This window comes from Centruroides vittatus, unplaced genomic scaffold, assembly GCF_030686945.1.
Source record: "Centruroides vittatus isolate TY-2023 unplaced genomic scaffold, ASM3068694v2 contig_659, whole genome shotgun sequence".
Lineage (NCBI taxonomy): Eukaryota > Metazoa > Arthropoda > Arachnida > Scorpiones > Buthidae > Centruroides > Centruroides vittatus.
In genome coordinates this window covers 165,947-180,108 of record NW_027122411.1, presented here as the reverse complement: position 1 = coordinate 180,108, position 14,162 = coordinate 165,947, and the positions used below count along the sequence as shown (strand labels likewise).

At 30.2% G+C, this 14,162-nt stretch overlaps 1 protein-coding gene across 1 annotated transcript; it reads left to right on the top strand.

Moving 5' to 3' along the window:
* The first annotated feature begins 5,806 nt into the window (after positions 1-5,806).
* On the top strand, positions 5,807-6,590 carry LOC136980036 (putative nuclease HARBI1). The gene is made up of 2 exons (XM_067276086.1): positions 5,807-6,006; positions 6,211-6,590. The coding sequence occupies exons 1-2, from the start codon at positions 5,815-5,817 to the stop codon at positions 6,571-6,573; spliced, it is 555 nt and encodes a 184-aa protein (XP_067132187.1). The 5' UTR covers positions 5,807-5,814; the 3' UTR covers positions 6,574-6,590.
* Positions 6,591-14,162: the final 7,572 nt, after the last annotated feature.

Genomic DNA, 14,162 nt, shown 5'->3' with positions numbered 1-14,162 from the left:
TGATCTTTTTATATCTAATTTGCATAATTATAATGGAAAATTATTAGACTTTATTAAACAGATTTAGTTATTGTGTCGTAATTAAATTCATTGAGTTTCATAGAATAATTTTTAAAATCTTTTAGCGTTTATTCAGAAAAATTTGACTTTTGATCACGTGATGACATTGCACAGGAGCATTTTCAGTCTATCCCATGTGCATCACTTTCCTCCAGATTTCGTAAAGTACGGTTTGGTGTTTCCGTGGTGTTTCTCGTTATTATCGAAGTTCACTGCGATAAATTGTTATTACATGGATCAATACACTGCTTTGTTTTTAACGGATAAAAGGTGGAATGTTTACTGTAAATTTAAAACTTGTTTCAGAGTATGCTTCTTTAAAGAAAGAAAACTTGAAAAATAATTTATGTTTGACAATTAGCGAGAACTGATCTTTGGACATACCGTATATCTCGGCGGATAAGACGACCTTCAGATAAGATGACGTATAAATTTTTCGTCGAAGTTTTATAGTTTTAGCATATGTCTGTCGTATAAGACGACTCGAAACTATCAATGGCCTATGAATTTAGTATAGATCAGCAATCATTATCTGAATGATAATACTGTACAGAGTATATGGAATTATGTCCTATTTGTTATTTTTCGAATGAATAAATTTTATTTTCTTGAATCTGGCGATTTTTGCAAACATTCGCACTAATTCGGGCATTCAGTAATGAATGACCTTGACTATTTACAAAAACATCTTATGGGCTATTCTATTTTGTGCACATACCCTACTCTCTTGTAGTAAGTACAGGTAGGCCTCCTACAACGCGGTAGATACGTTCCTTGAAAATACCGCGTTGTGGGAAATCGCGTTATAGGAGACACCAACTTAATACAAAAACTGGGATTCAGTTCTAAAAAGAGAAAAACTGCCTTTTATGGTGTAACATTTTCATCATTTTTTAAATTTATATACATAAAAAGCTTAAATAAAATTCAACATTATATAAAAACTAAAAAGATTACGATTTCAAGTCAAAATCAAAAAGAAACATAATGTTATGCTCAAATTCAGTCCTCATCGTCACTTATTATAGTTGTTCGAAAATGTTTGACTGGCCTTATTTCAAGATCTGAGCTTGTTCCATCAAGTTCCACTGCACTTATGTGATATCACCGTTGCGATTTTTCTGTTATGTGAAAGATAATTCCTTTCTAAATACCCTAAACCGCGTTGTAAAAGTACCGCGTTGTAAGAAAATTTCCGCATTTTTCCAACCGTGTTGGAGCGAAAACGCGATGTAAAGGTACCGCGTTGTAGGAGGCCTACCTGTAATTATGGTTTGTCTGTCTTTTTATAATGGTTTTGATTTATATAGATTTGAATCTAATTTTTTTGTATCTGTCCTATAAGATGACCCTGGATTTTTGGGCCATTTTTTATGGTTCAACAATCGTCTTATCCGCCGAGATATACGGTAATACTTGGATATAAGTGAAAGTATGAATTATTGGACTAGTAATCTATTGTGCATATAATTATCTAGTCCTAATTTTTCGAAAAAAAAATTTGATTAATGTAACCTATGGATCCAAGATGGCGGCTCATCTCTGATTCCAGCAAATAAAAGAAAGGAAACAGTAGGGACGCACATTCTAACCTATTCTAATAAATTACCATAATTATTACCAACAAAATTATAAGAAAAGGTTCGGTTAGGTTAGAATGTGCGTCCCCACTGATTCCTTACTTTTATTTACTGGAATCAGAGATCAACCGCTATCTTTGAACCATAGGTAACATTAACAAGAAAGTTATAGTATTTACCGTTTATAAGCCTTAATTAGCATTTCTACTGATTTAGTGCTATTATGTAAAACAACGCCAAAGAAGAATACAAAGTTCAATTAGCAAGTAGCCCCTTTATTTGCAAATTAATTTGTTGGTAGATTTTTTAACATTTTAAGTGTAATTAGCTGAAACTAGGTGGGTGTGAATACAGAAAGTATACGTAGAATATGGCAAGAATAATATAGTATATCAACACTTGTATAATGAACTGAATTTAAGTAAATTAGTTGACTTTGTATGTTTCGATCTAGTTTTTTCGTAATATTACGATATACAAAATTTTGATTTTGTAAATTGTATTATACTAAAAAATAAAGTTTTATGCTATTCAACTACTTAACGATGTATTTTTAATGTTTCTGAACTAAATAATACTTATTAAATTGAAATTTAAGCTTTACAAACTACTACGAATATTAGAGAAGACCGTTTTACTATAAACTACTACGGCTTACTACGTTTTACTCTAATGTTGATTTCAGAAAAAGTAGGTCAGACAAGGACCGTTAGACTGATGACGTAAAATGTCAGCCAGGTTGTATCGGAGCTCTCGCGATAGAGTGATTTACAGAAGTCACACTTTTTTTCTGACACAAGCCAATTAAGAATATTAATTTTTTTTAACCAATCAGATCTTGGCAGAAGTTTTAAATTCGATTTATGTCGATAGATAGCCCTCTAAAATTTCATATTTATTTTAATTTTTCCTATTTATTGTAATTTCTTGAGAAATAAAGAATACTCCAAAACAAAGTTGGAGAATCCAACTACTCGTGAAAATTCTCTAACTTCACGAAATGATCCAGGTAATTTATATAAATTTTTTACGGATATAGACGTCGTTCTCCAGTGCCACGCGATTGCCCTTGACAGATATATCTGTCGCGCACTGCTGAGTGGTTAATAAGAAGATTTGTGAGGAACTTTTGTATTTCCTGCCTCCTACAACACCACCCACATATCTGAGAATCCCCAGGCCATCCCCGATAAGAAGTTAATGATTTTTTCCTTATAAGTTGATATACACACAAAAACAATTAATTGCTCTTTTTACCTATTCCAATGCAAAATCTGAAAAACATTCTTTCCATATTGGAAACACTTTACATACATATGCTCATCAAGAATTTTTCATTAATAAATACAAAATGACCTTTAGAGATCTTTTCAAAGGGATTTTTGATCTATAAGTTGACAATCTCTTACGTCTGATGTACTTAAAACACATAAATTATTTACAATACAAAAATACGTTTGTTGATATACTATCATAAAATCAATTACACTTCCTTCTTTTATTGCATGATAAATAACATTACTTTTTTTATCTCCTGGTAGTAGACCGTTTAAACAAACGAAATTGTTGTCTTCACAAAAATTATATAAGATTTTTTCTCTAAATTGAATCATTAAGAATTGAGTCATTTTTCGAGGCTCTCAGAGTACTTTGTCAGTCTAAAGTAAAACATGACAAACAATCAGAGTACCCCATTCGAGCGTTAAAATCAGCACATAAAATCAAGCTAGATTCAGGTAGCAGATAATTTTCTATAAGCAATAAAATTGTCTTAAAATCGTCATCGAAATAAATGTCAGGAGAAATATAAGACACTATTTGTTGCATATTGTTTTATCTTTCAGTGTCTAACTGTAAACTCAAAGCGAATCGTAATTAGAATATGATTTCAACTACAGAAACTGTATTTAGTCAATCAAAAAAGTGAACTACCATTGAGTCTTACAGGTCTCTCACAACCAGTGAAGTATGCCATGTTTTCACTAAACAAAATATATCTATCCAGCTTATATTTAAAATTTCAGAAATTAGGAAAACAATATTTATTATTTAGAACAGCTATATTGTAGAAAGGAAGCTTCTCATTACCGCCATTGTCCGAGTACAAAACATTATGTTGGTTATAATTGTCTTTAAATTCATCATCTTGTTTATCATTAAAAGTTATATTCCTAATAAAAGGTGTTCATTATTCGTTTAAAAAATGTCACATGTATAATTACTGGCTTTCCGCAAGTAATTTATTATATCGCAATTTAACTTTAATAGCTCCGTTTCAGCACATTTCTTTACCATAAAGTCTTGGTCTTATTTTTTTTTCTTTATTTTTCAATCTCATCAACTTATCGTGTAAATTATTACATATTGCATTTATTTCCGTATTTGATTTTTCAGTTTAAACGTAAGCTTTCTTCTCATTAGTTTCGAGGACAGAGAGTCAAAATTCTAGATATACCATAGCAGTATCTATGTTTTTAATTCATGTTTGTATCCTCTATCTAATGGTGAGAAAAGTAAATGTAATTTATCATTTGAAGAAGGCTTGTAGTTTCAACAGTAGTTTAATTATTTCCTGAACGTTTATTTTTTTTCGGCACTTATATAAGACAAAATCGATTTATCCGTTAAGTCATCTAAAACATTTTCTTTACTTCTAATTCCTTTCATTACGTTTCGTGGTGATCCATCCTAGGATAGTGGTGAAAAAGTTTTTTTGTTCGTGAGATGAAAATTTAGATGTTTTACAAAAAGAAGATACTAATGAGTCTATTCGCAACAGAAAAAAAATTTACGCCAAGAGCGAAGACTGCTAGACAGCGCCACAAAACCTAATTTCAATAATAACGTCATTTAATGGATCGTGTGGTGACAAGTAATGACACGAGGCGATGTCATCTTCTGAATCGACAGTTCTTCGTCAGTCGGTTAGGCCGTCAACTTTCACACAGGAAATATATTGCATCAACCGTTTGTGTCTTTCTAATCTATGGTCGGCTCTTCCTGAGCAGGTTGTTCGGCAACCGGGGCAAATATGGCATTCAAATTTGTTCGCAAACCGAATTTTTTGAAAAACCAAGAATTCGACATCAGAGATTTCACTGCATCATAAAAGTTCAGGTAAAGTATTAAATTATTGCATTTTACTACAGCACAAAGTTATTTTAATATTTACAATAATTTAGGCTTTTGAAATTCAAGTAAAAGATTTGAAATATATCAGTAAATTCCTTAAACTTGACGTAGGAAATTTACTCCAACTTCAACCATTCACACATCAAGTTCACCCAGTTTAAATTTAAGTTTGCGATTCTGTAGTTGTGCTTTCATGCATTCTTAATTTCGTAAATTATGTACTCAACATATTCATGTACACATAACATAATATGAACATGCATCAAATTACCAACAGCTACTGCATGAGAAATATTATACATGTAAAACATGACTTCTGATGACTTGCAATAAGTACGCCTACTTCGTGTACTATACATCTTTGCATTACAATAAAATTTTGAGTTTTGTAACAGTTGAAATTTGATTTTATTTGTGTTTGCATATGAGCTTGAAAAATCATTGTTTACAAAGAATTGATATACTAAATGGCTGAACATGTTGCAAACTACAGTTTGGAGTGAAATCGGTATATATTATAAAATGAAATTTTTCGTTCATTTAAATATTAACCAAAAGGGGTTAAAATCCTCCCTTTACTTAATTTATAAATTTTAGATATATCTGGACCTCTTACCCCGTATTCACCAACGCGAGTTAGAGTTAGAGTTAGGGTTAACTCTCGAGTTATTGGTAAATTGGTATTCACCAACTCCGAATCTCGAGTCAAATACAATAACCCTAACTCTAACTCTAACTCTAGAAAATCGGCGAGTAGACGATAACTCTAGGTTTGACGCCTGCGCAAAGCGATCTATTTTAGGGAAAAATGGCGACATTCGACGAGGACGAAGCCGAGATGCTAGAAAATCTGAAGTATCTAGATTATATAGACCGCGTGGAACGAAGAAGTCGACGGATTATTTCTCCAAGAAGAAATCACTTCGAACAATTGGACGATTACGACTTTCTCTGTCGATATCGTTTGCCAAAAGAGAGCGTAAGAAACGTAGTAGAACGAATTGGTGACAATTTAGTTTCGACATCATCGAGAAATTATGCGATGTCGCCGATGGAACAACTGTTGTTGGCTCTACGTTTTTATGCCACGGGAACATTTCAGTTGGTCGTAGGCGATTTAAATGACTTAAGTCAATCATCTGCTTGCAGAGCGATTAATAGAGTGAGTTTTTTAATTGCACAAATGTCAGCAGATTATATTCAGTTGCCAAAAACAGAATCTGAAAGAACGCAAGTAAGTAGGCCTAATATCCCTTTATCTTTCGAAACTATAGTAATAAAATAATTTTATATTGTTTTTTTTTACAAGTTTCTATATTAGAATCATTAATTTAAATTATATATAGTCTTTATTCATTTAATTAATACATTACTTTTCAAAGTATGAACTGTAATAAAATATAAAAATAATAGATCAAGTATATATTTATATTTTCAGATAAGTCAAGACTTTTTTCATTTGAGTGGTTTTCCATGTGTGTACGGAGCCATTGACTGCACCCACATTCCAATTCAGTCACCGGGAGGAGAAACTGCCGAATTATTTCGAAATAGAAAAGGATATTTTTCTATTAATGTTCAGACAGTTTCAGATAGCCAACTGAAAATCAGGAATATAGTAGCCAGATGGCCAGGTAGTTCTCATGATAGCACTATATTTGCCAATAGTCATCTGTGTGCTATGTTTCAAGCAGGAGACATTCCGTCGAAATATCATCTTCTTGGTGACAGTGGATATGGATGCAAGGCCTATCTGTTAACACCAATATTAAATCCACAAAGTGATCAAGAAAAAAGGTAATTATTAATTTTATGATATATATTATTAAAATATATTTAATGCATAATGTAGTTTTAAATGATCATATATATTTCAAAATTAATGTCAATTATTTTTTCTTTGAAAGGTATAACAGATGCCACATAAAAGCACGGAACACGGTGGAACGGCAATATGGTTTGTGGAAACGACGTTTTCCCTGTTTATCAGTAGGTTTACGTTGCAACCTTCAAAATGCTATGGCTATCATAGTTGCCACTGCAGTGCTTCATAACATTGCAATTTCACATGGAAATGTGACAGTTCCAACAGAATCTGATGATATTTCCATGAATGAAGATGTTCCAGTGCCTGTTGTCAGAAGTCAGAATGCAGCTGAATTTGCAAAGAGAAATGCATTATTAGCAGATTTCTTCAGTATTTAACTTCTGAAATGTTCGGATAATCTTAAAAGATTATGCAAATATTTTAGACATTATTATTAAAAGGCCCTTTTCAGGGCCAAAAATTTTGCTTAAGAGTTAGCCAAATCAATATAAGTAAAAAATATCAAAACTTTCAATATTGTTATACATCAAATTTGTTAATTGAAGACATAAACTAGATGGGTTATTCTCTAAAATTTGTAATATTTTTTCTTGAACTTTCAGCTGAGCTTTCATAAATTGCATTTTCATGTTGTGTTCTTCCGTCAAAAATTTTATTTTTAAACTGTGCTCTTCTTCAAGAGTTTCTTTTTTTCTTTTTGCATGCTGGTAGATCGCTTCAGCTGCTTCAGGTTGTTTCCTTTTCTTTTTAGTGGAACTCTGATTGAAAGGTATTTATTTCATTATAAGCTAAAACAGTATTTTTATGGAATATAATTATTTTTAAGATTTACCTGCTGATTATCAATATTTTGAGTATAAAAATCTGCAGCAGGTTAAATATCTTCCATGGCCATTACATTTGTAATTTCTGTTAAATGTGGTGTAACTGAAACCTGCAAGATAAAAAATTATGTTATTTGAAAATTAAATATGTGAACTTGGCATTAAAACTATATTACTAACTACTAATATTAATACTAGTTCTTTTAAAACTTGCAAGACATTTGTAACTGAAAATAATCTGGACATTTTTGATTTATGAATGAAATGTTAAATGAAACAATGTGTAACTTATAACAATATTTCAAAGTATTAAGATGTACACAATTTGAATATTACATACAGTATAAACTTTCATAAACTCATATATTATTAAATATATAATATATAATATTATTAAATATTATAGTTTTACATTTAAATTACATGATATAGTTTAAATTATACATGTAATTTATACATAAAATGTATGTATATTCTTATTATGTATTGTACAGTGAAGTAGACTTAACATAGGAAATATTTTCATGTATACTATAAATATTTGCACAATTGTCATTTAAGTATTATAATTTATTGATAACTAAATAAACATTGACTTACTTCAGATGCAGATACATCAGATATATCGTGAAAATTTCCTACAGAAGTTGTAGCTATCTCTGCTATTAAAATATATTACTAATTAATTCAAATTTTAAAAAGTTATAAATTATGATGTCTTAATACTTACTTGTATTAGGTTGGGCATCACTATCAAAGTCATTATGTAAAGGCTGAGTTAAAACGCCCATCGACAGGAGTTTTTCAGCCATAACGTCCGAATTATTTAACACAGTAGGAGGAAATCCTCCTCCTGTCTTAAATAATTCGGACGTTATGACTGAAATAACAGGAACTTTCCGGAATAATTCGGCTTTTTTCTGGGACTGTTCTTTTACAGCTTTTTTTAAAGTTTTTATAACAGTCCCATAGATGCTTACTTTTTCTTCGCGTGACGCCCGGGATTCCATTAAATTCATCTGTTAATACGTCCCAGGTACCCCTCTTCTGTTTTGAAGAAACCGCGTTTGTTTTTTTTTGTTTTCTATTAAATTTTTATGCTTTTCGACTAATTCCAGTAGTATTTCTTTTTCAAAACTAGTGAAATTACGGCGAATACTACTTTCCTCTTCATTTTCCGCCATTTTCTACACGATTTTGCTTTCAACCAATCAGCACGCTGCTTACGAAAGAAAACTTGTTTAATCTCGAATGCAGGTTTGTTTTTAAATATTAACTCTAGAGTTGCAAAACTCTAGAGTTAAATTTTTATCTGAATATGAAAGAAGAGTAACTCGTAATCTGACTTCGAGTTACATCTAAACTCGAGTGCGTCAACTCTCTGTTTAACTCGCGTTGGTGAATACGGGGGTTAGAGTCAAATTAATACAATATTTGGTTTGGAACATCATTTAACAACAGATTGTAAAAAAATTAGGACCTTTTATGTTTACTATTAACTGTTTGATGTTAAAGGGGGGCAAAATGGCATCATGGTGTTATCAGTCATCACATCAATTTCTCTCAACACTTCCTTCTACCAACAGTGTAGTTGCTAGATTAAATATTTAATGAAATTTAATAATAATTTTTAAATTCAACCCTTAAGAAATCAAAAAGGGGGAAAAGGGGTGAGCTTTTGGATCTCACATAAGTTACTTAATAACAAATATTTGCGAGTTCCTATAGCAACATTTTTTAAAGGTCTCTAGATATGGTTCATCTTTCGACTATAATAGATTGCTTACACATTTCTTAATTTTGGTCTTCATTGAATAATTCTTTGGAAATTCAAAAAATGGCGTACACTGTCATTTCTTTATTAGTCATAGATTCCACCCAGTACCGATCTGAAACGTTCAAAAAGGATAGTCATTACTAAAAACGAAAGCTTTAATTTGCATATATTGTAAACAAACTGTGGATCAAAAAACAAAAGTATGGAAATGCTGAAAAAAAAATTTTTTATTAGTTTGTTGAAGTATACTATATAGATAAGCCTACGTGATTACTTGTACAGACGATTGCATTTGAACACGTACAGATGCAATCATCCCTTGTCATTATAACTCGCTAAAGTGTTTAGTATGAAAAACGTTATACAACATTTCATAATTTAAACATGTTAATGCCTCAATGCGATCTGTAGGCATTATTTTATGCAATTTATTTTATATAATTTACATAATTTAATAGAATATATCATTAGATATTTCTAAATAAATTTAATGAATAAATTTTAACACTATTTGTATATCGATAACAAATAAGGCCATTCTTAATTTGAATTTTTTATTTTAACAAAGAAAAGCTGATATATATAAATCATTTTAAACATTTAGATTATTGGTAATAAATTTAACAAATTTGAAATATATTCTACGATTTACAATTTTATGAAATAACTTTCCAACTACATTTTCACTTTTTCTTTTTCAGAAACTTGAGAACAAAATATGGAGAAGCAAATTTATATTCATCAGCTGTAAGCGACACTACTTCTTTATCTTTAATTGCAAACAAAGGAAGAAAAGAACAATACTTTCACGTAATATTCCACGAAATGTTTACTCAGATAAGTACTCAGATAGAGTTTCATAAAGTTCATTTTTCCTGGTAATTTCCTGATTGGCAACTAATTAAATACCATTATTCGTATAATAATATAGTTTATTTTATTCGAAGTTATTAATTAACTGCAATAGCTGGTGCTCTCATTAAAACTATTTTATTAATAATAATGTTATATATCTTATTGGAGAAGCTAATTTGCTTTTCCAATATCCCAAACGGTTGATTTGGAACGTTATTCATTCCACAACGTTCAATGAATAAATTATGTGCTGCCATACAGAAACAGTCGTAGGCTATTAAAAAGTCATGACCATGTTAACGCCCAAAACAACAAAAGTATACAGAAGCTTCAAGGTCGCTATAATTAAATTAATCTTAATTTCCATCAGCAATATCTAACTTTATTTTGTTTTATATAATATTGTGGAAATAGCGAGTAAATATAATGGATTTACGTAATATTCAGAAAATTGTCTATTCAATTAAACTATATAATCACTTCATACATACCGAAAATTTCAAACGCCAACTAATTATATTGTTCTTATCTAACAATAAAATTGTTCATTTTTTAACAATGTTAATTTCCTTTAATAGCCTTGTCTTCTCATTTACATTTTAAATATGGCTTATTTAAATACATTTTCTTAAATTGACGAAACAAAGCGCACTGAATTTATGATCCAAATAAAAAATACTCTGTCATAAAGAAACAGTGATAAAATTCAAGAACGTTATGACAACATATTATATTTTCATGCAGTAATATATGATGAAATTTTATTTTGTTTATAAAATTTCCAATTCAAAACATACAAAACTTTACAAATTTATTTTCTATTATGATTTCAAAATGTGAGCCACATGACTAAAGGTTTGATTTTTCTGAAAATTTTCGAAACAATATTCCTACCAACAATCCCTCCGTAAAGAATTTGAGAACGTTTCTGCAAAAGCCACAGGAAAAATATATTAACCTTCAAATTGACGATAAAATTATTTTCACACATACTCAAATACCCACACTAAAATATATATATATAGAAAAAAATCCTCCTAACATCCTTTTACATTTCTTGAAATTACAACATCTGCTGAGACCGGGAGATCTTTATATGTTGAAGAGGTTGGAGACGGTAAGATTTTTGAAATTGTTGAATAATCTCCATTTTTTCGACGTAATAATCAGTCGTATTTGAAATTTTATATGCATCAACAGACCGAAAGATAATGACAGCAATTACTAAGACACAATGCCAGGAAAGTACAGCAGAACGTTTCCACCTGTCTTTATAAAGTTATTATTAGTTTTTAGAAAACTTTCCTCAAAATAATAAAAAAGAAATCATATTTTGAAGTTGGATTTTAATTTCTATTTAAAAATAAGCATTTGAACTTAACGTTTGTTCGAATCTGAAACCTAATTTTTTGAGCCATGAAGATCGAAATTGTTTTAACCGTGTTATTTCTACTTATAATATTGTGCAAATCAACTGAAGTTCCTGAAAGAAAGACAGGAAATAGTACAGAAAAAATAAATTGGAGCGAATTAGATAAAACAGTAAAAATTCTCAATGCAGCAGAAAAGAATTTGAGAAAGTTGGCAAAATCTGTAGTCAAATTCGCTCTACCATATTTAATGAAACTTTCCGAAGAAACAAATTTAACATCATCATGTGTTAAGAGTGGAGTTTTGTTTATGAGAGATTTAACACAGTTGAAAGAATGGCCGTTACAAAGTAAGGATTTATAAATATTTATTGTTGATTTCTCTTTTATTATTATTTTGAATGGAATTACTTGATATTTATTTATTTATTTTAGTTCAGTACAAGTAAAATGCATAGAACTAAGTGTTTGAAAATAAATAATAATATCTTTAAAATATGTTGGCCCACTAGTAGCCAAGCAATTCTGTTCAGAGAACGGAACCGCTTCGTGGGTTCGCGCCTTGCCAGGACAGGCTGGCCCCGTGGAGTTTTCCGGGTTTTCTCCACATCTGTAACGCCTGAATAGGGGCCAGTTACTCTTAGAAAGACCTTCTGAAAGGCATTCCCCTAGGATGATCGCCCAAGTGTTGCGTTGCCATAACTTAACAAAACTATTAAAATAATTTTAATATATATTATAAAATTTTAAAAAATGACTCTTATTACTGATAAGTTTTGGTATTTGGGATGATATAGTGCAGTTCGGGTTCCTTCAGCACTTATAATACTGTACATTCGTACAGCGGATTACAGTATATACAGAAATAACGATGAAATTTAATATCTGACTGCCGATTTGTAATATTTCAATTTTATATCTGTATTAGCTTAAAATCTTCAAAAGAATTTGGGAAGATTTTCAAACGGGTTCATGACAGATTTGCTATTGCGCACTTTATGTTATAATGGCGAATTCTTCTCTTATTTCCTTTTTATTTTATTTGTTTTCACTCTGATGGCTGTTTTGTATACGTAGCAAGAGATAGAACTGCAATCGTATTAAATTTATCCAATACTTTTTTCAAATATCATAAGACTTTCTGAAACCAAAAATTCAAAAAACAAGAAAAAAAATTTCGTGGATACAAATGTTTGCATGTGTGGTCTCGTGGCAATTTTGAAATCTAGCAACATTCAAAAAATTTTTATTTTTCTTCATACGTATATAAATAAAATAGCTCGTAGACTGAATTTTTACTCTTTTGCTGCAAACAGAATGCATTTCATCCTAACAAATTTCTATCTCATTTACATTACACTATATAACTGAACTGGGGTGATGAAACACAGCAAAGGAACAAATGCATACTGCTTTCCTGGAAAAGCTTTTATCAGCAATTGGAACTCATTTATATCTTAGATCGAAGTTTTCCAGAAAACTACATTGAGTACTCTTTAATGATACCAACTTCCAGTGTTCGATGATTTTATGCAATTGGCAAATGCTGAACGTTATATACAAATAAATTTAATAATAAATATTAAATTTCGATGACTTTAGAAAAGATAGAGTACATTTATGATAAATATATAGTTATGTTTACCGTATAGTTTATACCTCTTATTTTATTTTACGTAACTTATATTTTTAAAATGTAATTAACAATATTTTGTTACAGTGTTGGATTCTGTCGGAAAACCTTCAGCAGGTATGTTAGGTGTAACTCCATGGATCAGGGGCGATTACGATCAGTGTCTGAATATTGATAGCGGCCACAGTTCTACAGTGAGAAATTCAATAAATATTAATGGAAAGTATTGTGCAATCAAATTAGAATTGTCTAAAATAAAGATTGAAACTATAGAGTTAATTTTAAGTTTTAGAAACAATACATTGCTTGACTTGTTGGAAAATCTCGCTGTAAGTATAATAAATTTGTTTAAACTGTAAAAAGTTAATTATCTATTATTTAATTTAAATTTACTTAGTGTTAAGTGTAGTTTAGTACTTTTCTAGAATACTTCAAATTAATTTATGATTATGTTTTTGAATATAAATGAAATGTTACAATACCTGACAAACGTTTAAAACCATGTCTGTTATATGAGCAAAGTTTTAAATGTTCAAATTTAGACACTAATTAAAAATAATAAAAATTTTCAATTTTTATTATTTTATATTGATCGAAACGCCCGTCAAACCCATATAATACGGACAATTGTGAGGGGCGTGAAAAATTTCCGGTCACTTTCCTCCTTGGATTCTATCTCGGATTCCTCACGGCGATAAGCTTTCTCAATTAACTTCCACTTAAATCTGCATTCTGAAGAGGGAGGTAGTTGAACAAGCTTATCGTCTGCATGAATATTTTATACAGCATGACTGAAATGCTACTTCCGAATTTAATTCTCCATTGAAAGTTAAAGACGAAATACAAAATCGATATTTAAAAAAAAAATCTATTTGGAATTGGGTTTAATATGTCAATCATATAATTCAATGCGTTTCTTTCTCAATTGAATCACAATATTTGACAGTTTACCTAATTATAGCTGTTTTGTAAAACTCGTTTTGGCGTATTGATGTTTACAGATCTCCTTTTATAGGCATTTTATGTATATTTAGACACATAATTCCGGAACAAAGTATCATCCAATATATTTTACTGCAATCGTTGATTAACATAACCGCATT

Bases quoted from the DNA above. Each gene is read 5' to 3' on its own strand.
- LOC136980036 (XM_067276086.1), top strand. From the start codon at position 5,815: ATGTCGCCGATGGAACAACTGTTGTTGGCTCTACGTTTTTATGCCACG. The intron at 6,007-6,210 runs GTAAGTAGGCCT...TTATATTTTCAG, and splicing joins CAGAATCTGAAAGAACGCAA to ATAAGTCAAGACTTTTTTCA.